The sequence below is a fragment of the Daldinia loculata genome (genome assembly GCF_022478755.1).
Source record: "Daldinia loculata strain CBS 113971 unplaced genomic scaffold F4817scaffold_27, whole genome shotgun sequence".
Taxonomy (NCBI): Eukaryota; Fungi; Ascomycota; class Sordariomycetes; order Xylariales; family Hypoxylaceae; genus Daldinia; species Daldinia loculata.
The window spans coordinates 439468-461649 of record NW_026054881.1 but is presented as its reverse complement, the minus strand read 5'-3'; the positions used below and the strand labels follow the sequence as shown (position 1 = coordinate 461649).

The 22182-nt window shown below is 45.7% G+C and overlaps 9 protein-coding genes across 9 annotated transcripts; 7 read left to right on the top strand and 2 right to left on the bottom strand.

The window, feature by feature from the left end:
* The first annotated feature begins 1061 nt into the window (after positions 1 to 1061).
* On the top strand, positions 1062 to 1742 carry F4817DRAFT_121015 (uncharacterized protein). Its single transcript, XM_049297630.1, has 3 exons — positions 1062 to 1395; positions 1453 to 1551; positions 1605 to 1742. Exons 1-3 carry the CDS (start codon positions 1144 to 1146, stop codon positions 1653 to 1655), a joined length of 402 nt encoding a protein of 133 aa, XP_049158724.1. The 5' UTR covers positions 1062 to 1143; the 3' UTR covers positions 1656 to 1742.
* Positions 1743 to 2488: 746 nt separating this feature from the next.
* F4817DRAFT_339023 (putative GMC oxidoreductase) lies at positions 2489 to 5065 on the top strand. Its single transcript, XM_049303495.1, has one exon. It carries the CDS (start codon positions 3040 to 3042, stop codon positions 4756 to 4758), a length of 1719 nt encoding a protein of 572 aa, XP_049158723.1. The 5' UTR covers positions 2489 to 3039; the 3' UTR covers positions 4759 to 5065.
* Positions 5066 to 6281: 1216 nt separating this feature from the next.
* F4817DRAFT_316393 (uncharacterized protein) lies at positions 6282 to 6735 on the top strand (the record flags this gene model as incomplete). The annotated part of the gene is made up of 3 exons (XM_049300672.1): positions 6282 to 6379; positions 6453 to 6484; positions 6560 to 6735. The coding sequence occupies 3 exons, from the start codon at positions 6282 to 6284 to the stop codon at positions 6733 to 6735; spliced, it is 306 nt and encodes a 101-aa protein (XP_049158722.1).
* Positions 6736 to 7011: 276 nt separating this feature from the next.
* Positions 7012 to 7576, bottom strand: F4817DRAFT_339017 (uncharacterized protein). Its single transcript, XM_049303494.1, has 2 exons — positions 7427 to 7576; positions 7012 to 7330 (listed from the first exon to the last, which is right to left on the bottom strand). Exons 1-2 carry the CDS (start codon positions 7476 to 7478, stop codon positions 7086 to 7088), a joined length of 297 nt encoding a protein of 98 aa, XP_049158721.1. The 5' UTR covers positions 7479 to 7576; the 3' UTR covers positions 7012 to 7085.
* A 354-nt stretch (positions 7577 to 7930) lies between these two features.
* F4817DRAFT_316391 (Six-hairpin glycosidase-like protein) lies at positions 7931 to 10460 on the bottom strand (the record flags this gene model as incomplete). The annotated part of the gene is made up of 6 exons (XM_049300671.1): positions 7931 to 8088; positions 8161 to 8359; positions 8438 to 8668; positions 8741 to 10100; positions 10159 to 10350; positions 10402 to 10460. 6 exons carry the CDS (start codon positions 10458 to 10460, stop codon positions 7931 to 7933), a joined length of 2199 nt encoding a protein of 732 aa, XP_049158720.1.
* Positions 10461 to 11969: 1509 nt separating this feature from the next.
* On the top strand, positions 11970 to 13202 carry F4817DRAFT_316390 (glycoside hydrolase family 76 protein; the record flags this gene model as incomplete). The annotated part of the gene is made up of 1 exon (XM_049300670.1): positions 11970 to 13202. One exon carries the CDS (start codon positions 11970 to 11972, stop codon positions 13200 to 13202), a length of 1233 nt encoding a protein of 410 aa, XP_049158719.1.
* Positions 13203 to 14881: 1679 nt separating this feature from the next.
* Positions 14882 to 17424, top strand: F4817DRAFT_120938 (MFS general substrate transporter). Its single transcript, XM_049297629.1, has 8 exons — positions 14882 to 15464; positions 15524 to 16010; positions 16058 to 16255; positions 16328 to 16421; positions 16477 to 16579; positions 16633 to 16897; positions 16947 to 17150; positions 17202 to 17424. The coding sequence occupies exons 1-8, from the start codon at positions 15328 to 15330 to the stop codon at positions 17217 to 17219; spliced, it is 1506 nt and encodes a 501-aa protein (XP_049158718.1). The 5' UTR covers positions 14882 to 15327; the 3' UTR covers positions 17220 to 17424.
* Positions 17425 to 17565: 141 nt separating this feature from the next.
* Positions 17566 to 18741, top strand: F4817DRAFT_339014 (S-adenosyl-L-methionine-dependent methyltransferase). The gene has a single exon (XM_049303493.1). It carries the CDS (start codon positions 17629 to 17631, stop codon positions 18604 to 18606), a length of 978 nt encoding a protein of 325 aa, XP_049158717.1. The 5' UTR covers positions 17566 to 17628; the 3' UTR covers positions 18607 to 18741.
* Positions 18742 to 18823: 82 nt separating this feature from the next.
* On the top strand, positions 18824 to 21844 carry F4817DRAFT_339012 (acetyl-CoA synthetase-like protein). Its single transcript, XM_049303492.1, has 7 exons — positions 18824 to 19872; positions 19937 to 20069; positions 20142 to 20428; positions 20476 to 20502; positions 20559 to 20778; positions 20829 to 21225; positions 21299 to 21844. Exons 1-7 carry the CDS (start codon positions 19514 to 19516, stop codon positions 21601 to 21603), a joined length of 1728 nt encoding a protein of 575 aa, XP_049158716.1. The 5' UTR covers positions 18824 to 19513; the 3' UTR covers positions 21604 to 21844.
* The last annotated feature ends 338 nt before the right edge of the window (positions 21845 to 22182 follow it).

The window sequence follows — 22182 nt, the reverse complement described above, 5'->3', positions numbered from 1 at the left end:
TTTATTATTAATAATAAAATTTATATATAATAATTTAAAATTAATATTATTATATATAATATTATTTTATATAAATTATAACTTTTATTTTATAATTTATAATTTATTTATTAATATTTTTTAAAATTTAAATAATTAATTATATATATATTAAATAAAGTAAATTTATATTAAAATATAATAATATTTAAAGAAAAGTTATTAACGTATAAAAAATTAAGTTAATAAAAAAAAAAAAATATTAAAGTTTAAAAAAAGTTAATTGGTTATATTAAATGGTAAAAATATTAAAATTAAATAATTTGTTAAAAAATTAAATAAAAAAATATTAAGCTTTTTTAAAATTTAAAAAGTAATTTTTTTTATTATTATTAAATTTTATTTATTTAAAAGGTAAAAAATTTATAATTTATTTTATATTTTATTTATTAAATTTTATTATATTAATAATTAAATATTATTTAATTTTAATTAAGTTTTATAAAAAGTAATTTTAATAAAATTTAAAAAATATTACGTAAATAAGGTTAAAAATTTTATATAAATTTAAAAAAATATAAAATATTTAATTAAATAAAAAAGTTAATTAATTAAAAAATATTAAACGTAAAAACTTTTTAATTATTTTAATAATAAAAGTATTAAATAAATAGTTTTAATATTTTATTAATAAAATTTAAAAAAGTTGGTAAATTTTTAAGTTTTATTAAAAAAAGTTATATTTTTTATTTAAAATTTTAGCTTAAAAATAAGTTTAAAAAAAAAAGAAATAATATTATATAAATAATAATGCCAAAAAATTATTAATTAAAAAAAATAACTAATAAAAAATATAAAATAATTATTTTAAAATTTATTAAATAAAAAATATTATAAAATTATATAATTATATATAAATAAAGTTAATATATTAATAAAGATTTAGCTAAATTAAAAAATATATATTTTAAATTATTTATAAATAAGTTAAAATCTTTTTTTGGAAAGAAAGGGAAAATTAAAGACCTTAAAACCTTAGAAAATTATTAGTAATCCTGATTATATTCCAAGCCCCTTACAGCCTTTATTACAGTGCCTCTATTCTTGCTATGGATTAAACACGGTGTAATCCCGAGATTCACCAAGCCGTCCTTTAAGCCGGAAATGGTGCTCCCGCCAACATTCGTCGGTACTATTTCTCTCCCGATCTGCCTCTTCTGGTATGGATGGACGGCGCGGGAAAGCGTACACTGGATCTTGCCTATTATAGGCTCTAGTTTGTTCACCGTCGGTGTGGTCACGCTCTTCAATACCGTGTTCAACTACCTAGGGATCTCATACCCTGCATACGTCGCGTCGATATTTGCAGGGAACGCACTCTTCCGAGCCTCGTTTGGAGCTTCATTTCCTCTTTTCGTAAGTTTTACACTGGAGTTCACTCTTGCTCCAAGTCTAACACGTATATGCGCCTAGGCACGAGAGCTCTTTCGCCAACTCGGTATTGGTCCCGGTAATTCACTCCTTGGCGGCATTGCTATCTGCTTCATTCCTATTCCTTTCATCTTCTATCGGGTGAGTTTAATTCAGCAACCTTTTCCTAAGTCACAAAACTAATCATTAGGTAGTACGGTGAAAAGATTCGTCACATGAGCAAGAATGCTCGGCATGATATCTGAAGAGAGCGCTTGTAGCATGCTGTAGAAACTCCGAGTCTAGTCCCCAGTGTGATATTTTGAGTAGCTCAAAAAAAATTACCGAAAGGAGGATAGGAAGGTTGATAATAACTTTGATAATATGGTATGGAATTTTAAGGCCGACGGATGACCGTACGTTGGTGGCAGTATAGCGATTCAAGTTGTAATGGACATCGTTGGTAGGTAGGTAGACTCTATTAGTTTGAACTTGTTTAATGGAATCGAAACCGTATGTAGATCTCGAAGTCTTGGATGCAAGAAAATCGCGGTATCTAGAAATAAGAGTTTTCCACCAAGGCTTGCCCTAAAAGATAGAATTGAAACTTCATATTTTCGACTAGATTTTCCATTTTCATACTTCGAACAATAGGAAACTTGAATTTCAAGAATGCTCTAGTTAAGGAGTGGTTGTACAGATTCGCCTTTCAGGTTTTTCAATTCTTGAGTTAACAGTTAGACTTGAGAATTCATAGGCCAAGAGAATACATCATAAAGCTATATTTAACAGGCACGAACACCAAGTGTCATAATTCCCTTCCATCGAGATTCTTGACTTACGCTCTTACAAGTTTTAGATAAAATTTTCTCTTGTGATCATTTCTCTACATCAAGTTTCAAAATCCCCAGTGACGTCGCTGAATATATCCAGATCTCCGGGTTTTCACCGAGCCGCGCTGTAAGACCGCAACCAAAGACGCCGCACTTAGCTCGGCATCTGGGTCTACGGGGTTAACTCGCTCGGATTGCTGGTATTACACCCAGACTCACATTTCGGCGCGGCTCGCATTCACAGAATCCTTCCAGTATACTACCGAATTGGGAAATCCCATTAGGAACCTGATCGGTTTCTTCCTCGCTTTCGTGGATAGACGTTGGCGTCAGCAATCCGGTAGTATACCGGTTCTAAGTAATACAACGCATTTTGGCGCTTCGGAAACCCTCTACTAGACGTCCATCAATTGACGCTTACTCATTGTACATAGCCATCCACGCTATGCATTGTACTAGGAGGTATACTACGCCAATATGGAGAAGGGTGAAAGTCCCGCATCGTCTTCGGGCTATAAAGAGGTTGAGATGGAGACCATCATGGAAGAGATTTGTCCTCACCAGCATCATCAGTCAACTAAGCAAAGATACCAATAAGAGCATCATAGCCTTTTCATCAGCCTTTAAGCATCATCTAGTTAAAGAGTATTAAAGACTTGTTCTCGCTTTGAGAAACTTGAACAACCGCCCTTGATATCCGAACCTAAACCGAATATCAGTATCAGTAACACTTACAACATGAGTAATCAATTTCAGTCCATCGAACAATTCGATTTCATCGTCGTCGGAGGTGAGTTTAATGTAATGAAAAGGGGACATGAATCCTCAACTGACACCATCTATAGGAGGTACTGCCGGTTGCGCCGTCGCCGGCCGTCTAGCTGAATCTCCCAACGTCCGCGTCCTGGTCATCGAGGCCGGTATTAGCAACCCGAAAGACATCGACGCCATTACGACCCCGGCTCGGGCTTTCGAGCTGCGCGATAGCAAGTATGACTGGGCTTACAAGACAACCATGATTGATCGTCCCGACTATACACGTGTCGAGAAGCCCAACACACGCGGCAAGACCCTTGGTGGTTCTAGCTGTCTCAACTATTACACTTGGATCCCCGGCTCGGCTGGAACTTTCGACGACTGGGCTCCTTACGGCGGAGACGAGTGGAAGTGGGACAATGTCCGGAAGTACCTTTATAAGCCGGCGACCTACCATGACGACAGGGCCCTGTTTAGTGAGGAGCTGAAGTACATCGGTACCAACGGCCCCATCCCCGTCTCGCATTCGGATCTGGTTCCTGAGATAAAGGGCTTCCGAGATGCCCTGACTAAGGCATGGACTAGCAAAGGCGGAGAGCTGACAGACGACGTCCACAACGGTACTATGCGCGGTCTCTGGAAATGCACTAACAGTATTTATAACGGTAAGCGTTCCTCGAGTTGGCTTTACCTTGAGGGTAAGACGAATGTCACTGTACTTTCCGGCACCAATTCCAAGCGCCTGCTCATCGACGCCGCTACGAAGAAATGTGTTGGCGTCGAGGTAATTCTACCCTCAGGCGAGACGCACAGCTTCAAGGCCAAGTACGAAACCATCGTCTCATCCGGTGTGTTTGAGAGCCCGAAGCTGCTTATGCTCAGCGGAATTGGCCCGAAGGCTGAGCTGGCTAAGTTCAACATTGAGACAATCGTCGATTCACCACATGTCGGCCAGAACCTACTAGACCACCCTATCCTCCCGCACGTCTTCCGTATCGAGGACGGCAACGGATTTGACCAGCACCTCCTCAGGGCCGGTCTCGAGCACGATGCGGCTGTCAGTTCTTACCGATGGAGGAACCAAGGTCCCTACACTTCCGGTCTTCTCGAACTAGTCGGTCTCCCGCGTATCGACGAGCGCTTGATGAAATACCCCGAGTACGTAGCCGCCAAAGAAGCCAACGGAGGTCTCGACCCCTTCGGTCCTACGGGTCAACCGCATTTCGAAATCGACTTCGTCCCCATGTTCAGCGACGCCTTCCAGTGGCACATCCCGACTCCGCCTAAAGGAGACTACATGACAGTCATCGTGGACTTGCTACGCCCCCAGAGCCGTTCAGGCACAGTAGAGCTCAACAGCGCAGACCCGCTGGTGCAACCCAAGATCAACCTGAACTTCTTCGCCGAAGACCTGGATATCCTGGCGATGCGCGAGGGCGTCCGCTGGGTAGACGACGTGCTGATGAACGGCGAGGGCATGCGCGACATGATCCGCGAGGACTACCCGTGGCCGATGCCGCGGACCTCGGACGCGGCGATGGACAAGATGATCCTCGAGCGCTCGCAGACGGGCTTCCACCCCTGCGGAAGCACACGCATGGCGCCTAGCATCGCGGAGGGCGTCGTCGATGGTAAACTCAAGGTGTTTGGTGTTGGGAATCTGAGGGTCATCGATGCGTCTGTGATCCCCGTGATCCCAGACTGCCGTATCCAGAACTCGGTCTATGCGATTGCCGAGAAGGTATGTATTCCCGAGCGAGGCTCTTCTTTGAGCTTGTAGCTAATTGGGTGATTATAGGGCGCCGATATGATCAAGGCCGAGTATCCAGAGCTATACGCTTAGATATTTATCTCTAAGGGATGAGATATCTCGCCTTCGAATGAGAGTATGGTGATTGGGGGTTAAGAAACTGTTGGCTTAAGTTTGCGTTAACTATGGATGAATCATGACTGATAGATGGTAATAAGTCGAAGAGAGAGAAAGAGAGGGGGGGAGAGGGAGATGAAGGGAGGAGGATTCCACTTGGCGCATATTACTCCTTTCTTTTGATTTCAATACTTTGCAGTCCGATTTCTTAATTCCAACATGCAGTTTAATCTATTCGAATGTCCCAATACCTACTTATTAAGGGTTCTTAATACGGGAGTGTGCAGCAGGTAAACGAGCTGTCACTGGTTGTTCTGTGATTGCGTGTAGGTCTCATATTTTCATACATCCCCCTTTCACTCGAATCTTCACTTTGTATGATGGTATTTTCGTCTTACCTCTAGAAAATTCGTTGAGGTGTTTAAACATGAGCTAAAATATGTATCAGCAGCAACGTTCGACCCCGTCTAATATCGTCTTGATGCTATAACTCAAGGGTGTGGTAAGAGGCCACTCTGCGAACGCTTAGCTTGACCCGTACCCACGCTGCCGGTAATACCGCCAACATGGGTCACTATGTAGTATTAGCATATGATATGGGCTTCTCTCCCTTTCCCTCGTACCACGGAAGACGACCGGGAAGAATAATTACCCAATGCAAAATGAAGTCTCCCCAATAGCTTGCTTGCCTACTCCATAAAGATTACATTTATTTACGATGTGATTGGTTCAAGATCTTTTAACTAAAGATTACCTTTGATAATAAGGCTACTCGGAGATGACCTCCTTATTCACGTGAAATATGAAAACGGGTAGAAGGATGACTTAGCCAGCTGATAGTCTCTCAATCTGCGGTCCGTCTCATTATCGGTTCCCGGCCGAAGCCTTCAGATGAACAGATGAAATAGGCCTTCGGCGATGATAGCGCGAAGGAAGTGTGGCTGGTAGCGATAATGAACCGGCAGAGCGAATCCAATAGTGTCATAACTGCCCTGATGGGGATATGGGGATGATTTTATTCAACTCGATTTTCGCTTTGGTCTGTCCATTCCGTGCGGCGTTGGCGCTGGGCGGATCGAGCGTTACTGAATCCGGCCAGGCGTCAGCGCTTCGGTGAAGACCGTTGATACCACATCACCCCATCGTATCGTGATCGACCACGCAGAATCACCCCACGTCTAGCATCTCTTAGACTTACATGACGAGAAGACGGAAGAAACGAAAATGACGATAGAAGAAATCAAGAAGCTTATAATGTCACCGTTAAGTCTGTCCGTCTTTCACCATGTTTCATCACAGCCTGCAACACAATCAAGCTTATATTACATCCACATAACTTCACTCCGAGTTACAAGTACTGCATCTGCATGTACCTTCATTACTCGCTACTAAGGACACCACTTCACCACAAAGCCCCTATCCACCCAATCAAAACCATGGCCATCGCACACCCTCAAGGTCTCCGCCCGCATATGCACGCAGCCGCCAGAGCTGTCCCACCCACAGCACCCAAGCTCGGTCCTGTATCATCAAGGTAAGGATGCCCCAATATATACCCCTGGCTTTGGTCTAGAATCGCTGTGGATATACGCTAACACCCAGCATAGAATACTACCAAGCCTCGTAGTAATCGGAGTTGGTCAGTCTCACTCTACTTAACACAGCACTTAATATGTTTCATTCGTTCTCATTTACTAACATTAGCAAAAAACAGCTTACACCGTGGGTTCCTACGTCCGCTCGCAGCTACACCGCGAATCCGGCGCCATGGACCGCATCTTCTCCCAGCAGAACACGCCCGAAGTCGAGAAAGCGCGAAAAGCCGCCCTGCAGGTCGAGGCCAACGGGGACCCGCGAAACAACCTCCTCAACTTCCTGGGCTGGTCGTGAAATATGGGGGAATTACGGGGGGTAATATAATTAACTGAAATATATGGGATCATCTTCAAAAGGGGGGCTAGAGTGGGACAGACACTCTGAGTCTCTTACTACTATTATATCCGCTTCGCATAGCTGGGGCGTTTGGGGAACTATTTTATTTGGAATCACATTATAATACGCCGGTATCGTTCGAGATCGAGATACCCGGTGTGCCTTGTATATGAAAATATCATATCTACACCTCGCACAGAGCGCAATTAAACTTTCATTTATATTTATTAAAATATATCCAGGATGCCGTTTTCATCTCATGTAGGTAACTATGCGATGAAACACTTGAGTAACACTCCAATCGTGATCTACTGAAACCTCTCAGGTTCCCGTTCCTTGCCACCGCTACCGCTGGGCTTGGCGGCCGTCGACTGGGGTACTGCGTGTCCGCTCGCCGTAACCGCATCGTCGTCCGCGTTCTTGCTTACGCCGATAGGGTTATCAGCCGCGCTGTGTAGTGAAGCCCCGCCGATTCCGCCGGAAGCATCTTGTGATTTTTGGCCTGGGTTGGGCACTGATGGGATTATGTTCTGTTTTCCAGCATCTCCAGGAACTGTGGTTCGCCTTGTTAGTTACACGGCTAGGGTAATCGAAGGGACGGAATAGAAGAAATACGGCGCTTCAAGCTAACATATGAAGGTTTACTTACTGCTATTGCCATCCTTGGCCATCTGGTTGAGATCACCGCCTTCCTTGGACATTTTGCTTATTACGGTGAGAATACGAGATTCGGGTATTGGTGCGAACTTAAAAATGTAACTAGATGTAAGTAAATTCTTATAAATAGAGTTAATCTAGGTAAGTAAGAGTAAAGAATTGGTATAGGCTGAGGTCGTGATGTCACCATTATACCCCTTTCCCTCCATTCTACGTCATGCAGCCAATTACTCGAGGGATACGGCGCCGCAACCAGCATGAACGGATCAGGACGTAAATGAGACTCCAATCAACAGATTCAAATTACTAAAAAGCTATCAAATCTGGTCTCGCTGCTTGTCTTAATGGGATGCGTGGCAAACAATTATCGCGATCTCACTACTACAGGGGTATCAATCGCTGACACTTTCGCAAAACTAATTACGATTAACTATAGTTACTACATCTATAGAGGTACTTAGCTATCTGATTATAACCTAGTGCTACAGAGTTACACTTAAAGAGCTTTGAGCAAGCCCTCGTGCTTAACAACCCAAGTTCCATCCTTGGGAAACCCTGGGGCGTCACTTTCAGAGCCTTCCCAACCTGCCACCATATATCCGATCGCGTAGAGGAAACTACCTCCTCCTGGGAAATAAGGCGGTGGTGACGGGTCTAAATTGTATTAGAGTTAGACATATATACAATCAAATACTAGGATCTCTGATAAATGGGGAGACAACTTACTAGGACCAGATCGAGTAGGCATTCCTACGTCGTCGAACGGCCAGTAACCATAGTTCGTCATATGGTAGATGGCGCGCTCAGGCTTCCCTACTCGCGCAGAGTTGATGGCGAGAACGGACCGTCCCCATCCTCGGATATTCTCGTCGGTCCAGACCTCCCACATTTTATTAGAGGTCTTGAGGCCAACTTCTGAATCGACCTGTAACTTCGAGTCAGCAACTCCATTCACCGGACGGGATCCTGAAGGGGGGGTGGATATTAGTAGAATGCTACTAACCGCCGGTGTATCCGGAAGGATGCCCTGAAGCATGATAACGCTACGCGGGTCTTTGCTGAGCTTCGGGTCTTCCCACCACGAGCTGTTCAGCCCCGAACCCTCCCAGGGGATATACATCCCGTCGATCTGAGGCGGAGGAGCTAGGTTATCTGCGACGGTGCTCCATTTCTTAGGAACAGGTTGGCCCAGCTTCCTCCTCCAGCCTGCTGCCGCATCTAAACCCCAGCGCCACTTGATAGCGAGAGTCAGCGATCACGTACTAAAGGGGGGGGGATGAGTCTCCAATCTTAGGTAGGTACTTACATAGGCAATTTCATAAGCTAGATTACGGGTCTCAAGCGGGAAGGAGTTCTCAGTTACACCCTTTGATGGCGGCCCAAGATCGTAGTGTCCGGCGGTTTCATTATACCAAGCAAAAGACGCCATGTAGTCAGCAGTCGCCGTGACAACGCGGTCCCATTCCTTTAATGTCTGTCGCGTCGGCTTGGCCTGATAGGCAAGGTTTGCCAAGTACATGGGATGGGGTTGCTGCCACATCAGATACGCTCGGGTCTCTCCCGGAGCGATGCCTCCGGTTCCGAGTTCCGTCATCTTCGGCCATCGAGCGCCATCCCAGCCCATACGCTGAGTCCTCGCTTTTGACGTAGGCATCAACGTCTCATACATCGCGGGCAATATCTTGTCGAAGTACTGTTGTCTACCCCATGTGGCCCAGTGTGCACAGTGCCAAACAACCATCTCGAGGTGGAATTTCCCCCACCACCCGTTATAGACGAGGCCACTCTCCTGGGGGATTTGGCCGGTAGCCGCGCTGTTTACCCTCATGTAGTACTGCGTCATGATAATACGCCGTTGAAGCTCGGTAGCGTTGGGGTTAGACGACTCAGTGAGATCGACGAAGCCTCCTTCATTCCAGTACCGATTCCAGGCGGTGGGGTTACGCCTCCGAATGACCGACGGCGAAGCAGGCAGTTCAAGGTCAAGAGAGAAATGGGCAGTGAATGATATTGAAGCCGGCGGATGCTCATATCGGGAAGAAGCCGCTGGTGAAAGCGTGTACCGATGCGCCGTCACCGCGCCAGAGCCCTGGGGCTCGTTCCGCGTCAACGACAATGGTGATCTGCAAGGCCACCGGAGGTTGACGTAATAAGTCGTCTCCTGCATCTCGTGATATATGTGTGCAATGCCATTCTTAGGTCCGTTGGGTGCCGTCACAATGGACGTCGTGTGATTCAAGGGAAAATCATAGGAGCCCATGAATATTTCGAAGTCTGACGAACCTGACACATTGTGCTTTGGAGGATAAGGAAAATCAAACTCGACTTGTAAGTCCCCGGTTGAAACGAGCTCCGAGTCGATCTGGAAGACGACTGCATCGGAATCGAAATCTCCCTGGGTCACCACCTTGACGTCTTTCCCATCAACTTTAAACGTCGACGTAATAACGCCGTTCCATACGTCTAATTCTTGTCGCGGCTCCGTGATCAGCGACTGCGCGAGAGTACTACCCTTGTACTTAAGGCCGATGCGGCCTAGGTTGATGCGATTGGGGTTCGCGGTGAGCCACTTGGATACTTCTGGTAGATTAGGATCTTCAAGGTCATATGAAATGTTTCTTCCGTGTGTCAACACTTCGACGCCGTGATAATCACTGAGTTTTTCGCTGGAAAGAAGCCGGTTAGTTTGATAAATGCGGAAATCCTGTAGTGTTCTATACGCACCCGTTTGTCGGTAAGGAGTCATCGTGCCAACCCCAACTTGACAGCGTGTTGAAGGGTATGAATGTCTGCATGCCCGTGTTGTCCACATTGAAAGCGAAATCTCCATTTCCGACCTGAAGAGGAGTCGTCTGGTTGGTTATCACTTCTGGAAGTTTTGAGCGAACGACATTGAATCGAGAGACTACGGCATGCCTTTGGTCATGTTAGTTTCAGTTTGACTCGGACGTGTTGGCGATAACTCACCTATCGATTGCTGCGAAGGCCAACGTCGACAGCAGAGAAAGCAGCAGGAGGGATGCCATGCTAGGTCAGCTCCAAAGATGTCCACGAGCTCTGATAACCCATCCTGAAGCTATGCCGTGCTTCTTTCATATTAGTATTTATTATATTCTGTCAACCAAGCTCTTCGGCGTAGACTTTCCCGAATCTCCAAGTCCAGTTTCTTTAACTAAGACCCTAGTCCTAGTTGGCTTCTAGGCATTTGGGGTAGACAGCTAAGCTTCGCTGGCAGTCTGGGGAATGTGGGGAAGCTATCGTAGCTTAGCCAGCAAAAAGCCCTGGTTTATACCATGGTGTTGAATTTGTCATCGACGATGGTCTTATCGCCCGACATAGCCGTTATAGCTACGAGTAGTAACTTAGAAGATAGCTATGAACAATATGTCAATTATAAGACGTCTAGGCACTACCTGGTAAGGTATCTAACCTACTATTCTCTATGAAGCTATCATCGCTTTTCCCCCTTCAACGTTCGGAACCCTCGGCGGGATCCGTGAGAGTTCGGATCGTTGCATCCGATAAAATAAACCATCAAACTTAGTCCAGCATTCTTAGTTGCATTTACCTTCTCATAGACTGGTCATAGACGTGCCTTTCGTGGGGTCAATCTTTACTAGGGGATATTAGAAAGTACCTACCTAATCCATCAAGGCGATATGTGTAAATCGAGGATAAGATCTCTTGGGTCGTTCTGAAGAATATTGCTCCTTTAATTTCCTTGGCGCACGTGTCGTCCAATATTCGATTCCCGAGAGCAACCGGGGTTTTTCTAATCTTCCCCAGGTTCAGTTCAGGAGAACCTCTGTTCAACCCACCTCTTGGCGCATACACCTTTTTTTCTTATACCAAATACAATTTTCAACTCGAGTTACCTCTAAGCTGTGCAACCAAAACTATGTCCTCTTCTTCGTTGTATAGAAGATTAAGCAACAACCTAGAAACCCTCGTGGCTGTCAATTATCACCGCCTGATCGAATAAACAAAGCAAAGATCGGCTCCCATTGTTTGTATTTGACCATGTGTACCTCCAATTTGCACATCATACTCAAGGTCCCTGAAAACTCAACGCGTACACTCTTTGAAGTTATAAACATAAAACTTCACATGTTCCTAAATAAGACCGAAACGTATGCAGGTGATGGTTGATCCGATGACAATGTACTAAAAAAAACCACCGTCTTTTATTACAGTAACTGTAAATAGCTTAAAGCCGCCAAGGATCATCCAGGTCGCAGTCGATTCATTGGCTCAGCCACTCGCGTGTGCCTGGCCTTTGTAATCCAACTTCCTTTTTCTCCTTTGGTTCCCGCTCTCACATACTGACTTGCTGTATCTTGAAATGATCGACAGCTCACTCCTGCAACCCGTTGGTAGCTTATATGGGCAACGTTGCTTCAATAAGGGGTACATTTATATACATATTTCAACATGAACGGACGACACGCGTGTTCGACTCCTCGAGTCGTGGCTAATTAATTCTTTTTTTATTCTCACCCGTGTGAAATTTGTATAAGGAATTATCGGTATCCAAGATGACGAGATTATCCAAGATTGTTGCGGGTGCAGCACTCGCCCCTGTCACGTCTTCTCTGAGCCTCAACATAAACAACCAGGCCTCTATCAAGGAGAATGCAGCCCAAGTCGCAAAGGGTCTTTACGTATATCATGATCCTAGCTCGACGACGGGTCAGTTTAAACAACCGGAACCGTGGTTTTGGTGGTTGTCGGGCTCGGCGTGGAATGGCTTGATGGACTACACTGTATACACAGGCGACACAACCTACCAAGCCGATATCCTGTCCGCACTGGCAAAGAACCTGGGCCCGAATTACGATTTCGTTCCGACCGAGCAGGAGTCGTGGGAGGCGAACGACGATCAGGTCTACTGGGTGTACAACGCCCTTACGGCGCTGGAGTATAACTTCCAAGCTCTACCATGTGAGAAGTCTAAGACCGAAGCAGGCGAGGATTGTGCCAACTCTTGGCTCGCCATCGGCACAAACGCCTTTGAGGACTTTGTGGCGCGATGGAATAAAGACAGCGCAACTTGTGGAGGTGGTCTCAAATGGCAGTTCACTGAGACAGCCAACGGCTACTATTACAAAAACTCCGTGTCTAATGCCGGCTTCTTCCAGACTGCCGCTCGACTTGCGCGGTACACGGGAAACCAGACTTTTGGCGATTGGGCCACCAAGGTCTGGGATTGGTCTACGAGTGTTGGCTTTGTCAGTCCCGATTTCCACGTCTTCGATGGCGCGGGCGATGATAAGGATGCGAACTGCACTGCGATCAACAAGGATGAGTGGAGCTATAACATAGCATCTTACATCCATGGCGCCGCCCACATGTATGCCTTCACCAACAGTTCAACGTGGGAATCGAGAGTGCAGGGTCTGGTTCGCACGGCGCAGAGTACCTTCTTTAGCCCTACATCCAACGCTACTGGCGTGATGTATGAGCAGAAATGCGAACTGGACTCGGCGTGTAACATCGACCAGACTAGCTTCAAGGCCAGCCTGGCACGTTGGCTCGGGAAGACGGCAGTATTGGTTCCTAGCTTGAAATCAGATATCGACGCGTTGCTCGAGGCTACTGCTCAGGGTGCTGCTTCTAGCTGCACCGGCTACGGCAATGCCACCTGTGGTGTGCAATGGTACACGGGCGGCTTTGACGGCCAGTCGGACTTGGGTGTTGAGCTAAGTGCTCTTGAAGCCGTCCAGAGCCTGCTAGCGGCGAGCGCACCGAGGTTTGCAGTTCAATCTTAGTGGTGTGTCTTGTATGTAGTCTTTGCAGTGCAAGGATCTTCTTGTATATAATCATTCGGTTTATGTATGACATAGTATAAGCACGACATTGTATGTCACTGTATATAGGTATCGTCCTGCGTAGCGGGATATATATAGTTTATTTTTCGTAGTCATATACCTGACATGGAGAAAATAGCCCCTTTATGGCATAGAATTAGAAAGAGGTTAGAGCCTTGATCTCGGTGGTTATCTTGTGAGATTAGAGAATCACATACAAGAGTCTTGAATATTACACGCAAACTGTCTTAATAGTCTAACAGCATTTAAGGGATTAGATTCATCTACACCAACACTCGTATCATAGAAGCGACTGACTCTCGAAGGCATGGAAACTATAAACTCAAACCACCAAGGTTAGTAACCCCCTATACCTAGGTACCTACTAAGAGCATCTTCTGTTCCAGATGTCTCATATGAGTAGAATCTTGACGTTTGATCAATATCCCTTACGTACCGTCGGATGTACTTGTATAGATTGAACGTAGTAAAAGCTCTTCCTTAGTAACCTTGCCTAGAAACCTTTAGCTATATGAATTCTACGTCTGATTCTGCTTGCCGAGAGATATTCATCAGAATTCTGCTCATTTCTTCTCTCTTAGCCCCCATCTAAGGATCATGTTAATTATATGCAGCAGCTTCTTACGAGTACGCACCAGGCTTCATTGAGGGGGTTTACAATCACCGTTTTGTGGCTTGTCGAGACAGCCCTCTATTAGTCTAAGGGGTCTATAAGATGTCTAGATTTGTAAGCGTTTATCCCTAGGTTCACAGACCCTAGGTTGAGATGTGTCCCCCTCTTGTATGCAGGAATGGCGTCCACATGCTTTGCATGATAAACCTCCTCCGCTACATAGAATGTCTAGCCCCGGCGTAGCATTCCGGTCGAATCCCTAGCGTTTACCATGCACCAGTTAATTTATCGTGCAGAAGGCAAGGGCTGGTTGATATTCAGCGGTTTCAGCCTCCACTTCACGATTGTATACTTACCTGTTAAACCCTCAAGTATACGACCTTAGACATCCCCCAGATAGCTCGGGTTAATCATAGAGCCCGATTCCATACCCTTGGTCCCGCTAGACGCGGCCCGACCCTTTGAGTAGCTGTGGAACTTCGTCCAGAATAGATTGACGCGGTTATTGTTACCGAATTAATCCAAGCCACATCATGCAAATATGAGGTCTGCGGAAACTATTGGTGTACCCCAGCTAAGGATGAATATTAAAACGGATAGCCACATGGCGTGTAAAAAGCTCATGGTCACGACGGTTTGAGGGGGCTTTCTATCATTGTCAACGTTAAAATTTCTAACGTGTCTTCCGCCATTGTCTCACAAGCCAACCCTCACACTCAAATACGTTATCGTCTGCGAGACCATTCTAAAGCCATGCGGAAATCCCGTATCCAGATTGTCCACTATTCCGTATCATTATTAGTCGAATATGGAGATAGGTTGCCTAAGGATGACGATCTCAAGGGCTCCTTGCCTTGTGGTAGGTATTTCGATACCGCGATCTACTCTTTGCTTTTTCGTGTACCTTGCTTCTTAACCCGTTACACAAAATCTCCCTTTCGACGCCTGTATTTGTGTAATAACGCATGGTATTTTCCCACCATTCTGTCTTACCTACTAAGACATCACATTACACAATGCAATCCCGGGATCTAGTATGATTGCTGAGCACCAAAATTGTGGCTTGAGAACTAGAAATTGAGATAATGTCGTGGAAAGGGCGTAATCTTCGTTATGCCTGTGACGAGATCTGCTTCTGGATTGCCTTTTTGATTCGTGCGCCTTCCCGGTCTATGCCCTGCCTGGATGTTCTAGACTCTGTTCTCGATCGATGTGGCCTTCCAGACTCTAGGAGTTACCTATCCCTAGGTATTGTAGACGTTATTTCTTATTTCTTGTACTCTGATCCATCTCTATCGATGATCGAGTTCCTACTTATAGCCGCGTCTATCGGCGCGAAATCCAGGACTTTATACTCTCTCACCAAGCTAAATTATAAGATTATAGCTATCCAGCGTATGAGAAGAGGACCAATACTCACGATACCGAGAACTACCGGCTGTATTCACTAAGATGGGGTCAGACGATAGCGTCAAGTTCTCAAACGATGAGAAAGTCGTCATAGACCATAAAGAGGAACTCCCGCCTCAATATACCGATGAAGAGTGTAATCGTCTAAAACGAAAAGTGGACAGATACCTTCTCCCGCTGTGAGTCTTATACAAAACCGCTCTTGGACGAAGTTGTTATTCTAATTCTGCTACAACAGTATGTGGCTCTGCCATGGACTCCAGCAAGTAGACAAGGCCTGCGTCGGTACCCAAGCTACATTTGGGTTACGCGAAGATACGGGCCTTGTTGGACAGCAGTTTTCATGGCTGACAACAGTCTTCTATCTTACATACATGTGTTTTGAGATTCCGTCTATCATCCTGCTGCAGAGATACTCGATGGGTCGGATCTTGTCGATATACATAGTGTGCTGGGGATTTGTCGTGCTGAGTATTGGGTTCGCTCAGAATTTTGCGCATCTCGTCACTCTTCGAGCATTACAAGGAGTTTTCGAATGCTCTATAAGTCCCGGATTCCTTTTGGTAATTGGGACCTGGTATACCACGCGAGAACATCCTTCGCGCTCCTTGGTCTTCCAAAGCGGCTATGCCGGAGTGAGCATTATCACCGAATCCATAAATTATGGAATTGGTACCGTCACCCACAGGAACCCGAATTTCGAGGCGTGGAGGTACATGTCCTATGTAAGTTTTCCAATGTTAAAGGGGGCCACAGGCTAATATTATGACAGTTCCTCGGTAGCCTCACGATTGTTGCGGGACTATCTTGTTTTCTCCTCCTCGGTACACCATCAGAAGTGACCTGGTTGTCCGCAGAGGAAAAGAAGATAGCCACAGCTCGCATCCTATCCAATAACACCGGTCACGATAAAACAGGCATCAAGGACTGGAAGTGGGAACAAGTTAGAGAGTGTCTAGTGGATCCAGTAGTATGTTCTTACCTATAACTATCTCTTGAATGTTGCCCTATTCGACTTGAAGAAGCTGACTCAAGAACCTAGTTCTGGATCGCTGGTGCAAATGCCTTCCTAGGATCAGTTCCAAACGGTGCCTTGACGGCGTTTTCGGGGATATTGACCACCAGCTATGGTTTTAGTAAGTATCCCATATTTTACCATACTCTATATAACTTTGATTAACTATAGTATAGCGAATCTACAAAATATTCTGTTGAACATTCCGAAAATGATTTTCTCGGCGCTATTCTTCGTCGCGATCGGATTACTAGTTACTAAGAAGAAGAACCTCCGATTGTAAGAACTATGATATCCTAATTTTTATATAACCTAATCGAATGCGCATCTAGGTGTATTATGGCGCTCTCTCAACTTCCGCCAATTGCTGGCTTTCTCATTATCGCTCTTCTTCCCAATGAGCCACAATACAAATGGACGAAATGGGGTGGACTTTTTATGACTTCAACTTATATAGTAGCCACGTTCTTTGCTTGGTCGTTAATCCCGTCAAACGTCGCTGGGCGAACAAAGCGGACCGTCGTATCATCAGTCACCTTCGTGGGATACTGCGTTGGGAACATGGTGGGCACTCAAATTTTCCAGGCCAAGGATGCGGTATGTCAACCTAGGGGAAGATGGTACACCTAATACTAACAATGTGTAGCCTAGATACATCCCAGGGGCTATTGGCTGTTTAACATGCTTAGGAATCCAGATGCTACTGATCATTTTATGGAGGACCATCCTGGTTATGCGCAACGCGCGTAGGGACAGACGGATGAGGGAGCTAGGAATGTCGGAAGAGGATAGAATCAAGGCTGGCTTGGAAATGGGCGAACGAGACCACACCGACTTTGAGAACCCTTATGTAAGTCCCAGGATATCCACGAGAATTCATATTCGCTAATACGTTGTATAGTTCCGGTACGTGATGTAATGGAATGTCACGAGACCAATATCAAAAATAAATCTGCTCAGTATCATCAGGGGTTATCTGGTGGAGTGAATTTAGTACCGAATACTTGGTGGTTCTGCTATGAATGGTTCGTCCCACCTCGTAAGGGGTAGGCTTAAGAATTATAAATTAAGACACTACTATTGCTAGACGTTGAAATTTATAGGAATTGTCTCCGAAGAGGTAAAAATATCAATAGAGAGATTAGAATGTTTAGTTTACGGGAATGGAGAATTCGTGACTTATAGACCTTAGCTATAAAGTCTCCATAAACAAGCATCTCGGAGACATTCCGTGGACTCCTCGCGAAGTAATTAAAATATGTATCCGACACGACATAAATATATCATTCGGTTCAGTTAAAATCATGTAGTATTTGAGTAATTATTCAATGTTCAAAGATACTATTAGACGTCAAATTATCTTTCGCAGCTTCGCAGGTCTCAAATCTTCCACCAACTCTTCACACATGATAACAACGACGTTCATCGCCAACATGACTTCGGAGACATTAGGCAAGGTAACAGGGCAAGTTCATTTCCAACAAAATGCTTCTGCATACGAAAAACATGCAGGCGGCACCAGTACGCGCCTTGCAGCCGCCGCATTGTCTTACTTACCACTATTAAGTTATTCTTCATCAAGTTACATCCTAGACTCGGCGACCGGGCCTGGCATCGTGGCTAAGCTCCTACTATCGCCGTCTCCAGCAGACGTCTCGGTTCCCGGGCTGCCTGTTTCTCCACCGCCCCGAGTCACTGGCATAGATTTCGCTCCCTCTATGATCGAACACTTCATGGCAAACAAAGCCGCGCTGAACTGGACTACAGCCGACGCCTATGTCCAAGATTCGGAGGACCTTTCCCGGTTCAAAGATGCCGAATTCGACGCTATCGTCATGAACCTAGGCATATTTACCCTCCGGGACCCGGTGGCCGGCGCCGCAGAGATGCACCGTGTACTTAAACCCGGCGGCTATGCAGTGGTCACTACGTGGAAGACTCGACGGGCTGCCGAGGTGCTTCAAGGCGCGGTGGATGCCATCCGGCCGAACAGCGGGTTAAAACCCATGTACATGCCCCCCGAGTGGTTGACGAAAGAGAAGCTTTCCAGCGTTATGGAGGTTGGAGGATTCCCTAGTGATCAAATCGGAGTTTTCGAGGCCGAGCCGAACTGGGAGTGTGGTTCCGGAGAAGAAGCTGTCAAAGCGCTCAGCTCGCCCATGTGGACGGCGAAACTCTGGGAGGGATGGAGCCAGGAAGAAATAGGGCGTTGGGATGGTGAAATACGAAAGCAACTGAGTGACACAGAGAAGGAGACGGGAATGTTGGGGATGTCGGCTTGGATTTGTGTCGCTCGAAAAGTTTAACTGGATGTCATGGCCGAGGTGTTATTTTGAAGTTTATGAAAATTATCATAATCCGGTTATAGCATCTATTTTGAATTTTATACTTAGATTAGGTGGTTATACCATCATAAAGTTATGAAGTCGGCTCATCGGTTAGTCGGCGGTAGAATATTAACCCCGAAATGGGATTTACAAAGAAGTTTATAACCTGAATGAATTGGACCTAGCCTCTGAACTTGAGATTCAATATTTATCAACTTCTTAGTAAATGCGGGCTTATACCATTTACCTTCTTACTCAAGTCCGTGCCGTTGTCATTGATAGGAGTTTGAGGTAATGAGTCAAGTCGAGTATACGATAGTCTACGTCCCTTGGATATCCAGTTCCTCGCTAGTTGGACCAGTTACGAAGGGACTTACGTATACTCTTCTAAATAAACTCTGCTTCTCAATAAGTACATAACTAGGAAAAGTCGTGAAAGTGACGCAACTCCTAAAGGCTAAAAACGCCTTAGCTCTTACTCAATAACCCCGTATGCTTGATCCCTGGTTCCCCGGTAATGCTTAGCCCTTAACCGAACAAGACCGGGGTTAGCGGCATAGGGGGCGGGCTACGGGGTCTATGGGGTAATACTAGCGCGCCATCCTTTCCCAGACACCGCTTTGTATACCTAAGGTACCTCCGTACCGACTGTTATAAGTCTCGATACCCTCCTCAACCGGGGTTTATCGTGAACTTTGATGACAATTGTCTCATATAGCTCTGTTTCGTGTTCATTTCATACTTGCATTATACCCTACCCACCATACACCTGTATAGGATACTTATATCCTAGGACCTACGTATTAGCTATACGGTCTTGTTTAGACACTACCTCTTGAGACTTAGACCGGGTTGGCATTTCATTAGCTACAACATCTTTAACAATATGTCTGGACCGACGTCACGGTTGAGGAACCTACTCGGTCATCTGGGGACGACAACCCCGAAGTCGCCCGTTGGCCTTGACCATACCTATCACATCCACCAGCTGTCCCCAACACTTTTTCTGGAGAGGGCCGCTGCTATCGAACCCGACGCCCCCGCCATATATCATGTTACGGCTAACAATAAAGTCCTAAGGAGGCCGTATAGCGAATTTGCGGATCGTGCCAGGGGTTTGGCATACTACCTTCGAAAACACGGCTATAAACGTGTCGGTGTGCTGGCGACTAACACGCCTGCTTTCTTGGAATCGATATTCGGGATTGTAGCTGGTGGCGGGGTTATCGTCCCTGTGAATTATCGGTACGTGCTCCGGAAATTCATCTACCCCCGCTGGAGCATACTCCGAATACTAACGATTTTATAGCTTAAACCCCGATGATATCACCTATATTTTTGATTTTGCCGAAGTAGATTCTATCATCGTGGACAACGAATATCTATCGTTATTAGACGGCTTTAAGGAGAGCCATCCTAATGTGCCTTTCATCGTTGATCTGGTGAGTATATTGTCTGATTCATCCAGCTTATATATAATGTTGGATATCGAATAAATCCATTAACAAATAAAGGATACCGATGCGACTGAGGGTGAGCTCTGTGGACCATTCGACGAAGCAGTGCTAGAAGGTTTGAAATATGACCAAGCACAGGGTGGCAAGGGATGGGCTGGTCTGCACGTCCAGGGCGTCCATGAAGATGATATGATCGCCATTCCATTCACATCAGGAACGACTTCGAGGCCGAAAGGATGCGTCTATACGCACCGAGGCGCATACCTTGCGGCACTAGCTAACGTCATTGAATCCGGATTGAGTCCTGACAAGGGGCGGTGTAAATACCTATGGACATTGCCGATGTAAGAATACCCCGGAAGACGGTACTTTTCGTTGCTAACATTTCCAGGTTTCATGCCGTAGGCTGGACGTTCCCGTAAGTTTCTCAAACAACCATCAAACTTTGAAGTTAAGGGCTCACTCCTATTATAGGTGGGCAGTAACCGCAGCTCGAGGCACGCATTATTGCCTCAGGAGAGTTGACTATCCGTTAATATGGAAACTTCTAAAGGAAGAGGGGATCACCAATTTTAGTGCAGCGCCGACGGTGAATACTTTGCTCTGCACTTCGAAAGAAGCAGCGAGGTTACCACAACCTGTTAAAGTCACCGTAGCTGCGAGCCCACCAACGCCACACCTTTTTAAGCAGATGGTATGAGACACGCCCGTCCGTCTCGTGAACTTACTAATATAACCATCTAGACCGATCTAAATCTATACCCCCTCCATGTATACGGCCTGACGGAGACGTACGGCCCAATAACGAAGGGATACCACCTCCCACAATGGGACGCCCTGCCAGAGTCGGAGAGGTATATCAAGATGGCTCGCCAGGGACATGGCTTCATAACCAGTCTTCCGATTCGCGTCGTCAAGACCGATCAGCCGGAAGGTGTTCTCGTCGACGTCGCCAAGGACGGTAAGGAGATTGGCGAAATCGTTTTTTTCGGTAATATTTGCTGCAAGGGTTACTACAAGGACCCTGAAGCTACGAGGAAGCTCTTTGCTGGAGGCGCACAACATTCTGGTGATTTGGCTGTCTGGCATCTAGATGGAAGCGCGCAGATTCAAGACCGAGCTAAGGACATTATTATTAGCGGTATGTCTGCCTCCTTTCTCTTCCTAGAGATATTTTTATCTACGTGCATAAATGCTAACATGCACATGTCAAGGCGGAGAGAATATATCCTCGGTCGCACTCGAAGCCATGCTAGTCCAGCATCCGGATGTCCTCGAAGCAGGCGTCGTAGCCGTGCCAGATTCGCATTGGGGCGAGCGACCCAAGGCGTATCTAACAGTCCAAGAAGGAAAGACCCTAAAACCTCAAGACATGATCAACTGGGCTCGCACCCAAAGCGCGATCAGCAAGTTTATGGTCCCGCGGGAAGTTGAGATAGTCGACGAACTCCCTAAGACGAGTACCGGGAAGATTCAGAAAAACGTCCTGAGGCAGTGGGCGAAGACAGGGAGGACGTGATGACATGTCGACAAGAAAGAGCGTACTTTGAAGGAATGAAATAAGGCGTATGGCTTCTAACCGGAGAGCGAGTGTGGGATTATTAGGCAGTCTGTATATCATAAAGCGGTTCAAACCAAGAGGCGACCGGCGAGCATTTCGAAGTCACTCTGCTGTAGAGAAATAAACTTAGATTTAGATAACCTGCTATAAGAGGAGGTCATCTACATATATACACGATTAAAATTCCCCTTGTTCGGTTCAAAAATACTGCTAAGTCATACTGCCGTAGATTGGTACCTAAATTTAAATTTATATTGTAGCTTAATATCTTGAAGATCGTAAAATTCAAGTCGGACGGTGATCGGATAGGTCACAACGCGGCGACAGCCTAGGCACCAATAGAAATTTGAGTGGCTATAAGGGAATGGCGTGAGACATAAGGAGATATATTGTCAACGTCGCAGGATTTATGCTAGTCCATCTCGTCTCAGCCACGAGCACCTCCGTCTCGCCCATGATTGACTAAAAGGGAACTGGATACTTGCTTTCATACTTCTCCTAAGAGGCGCACGCCGAATATTTCTTCATATCTGATAT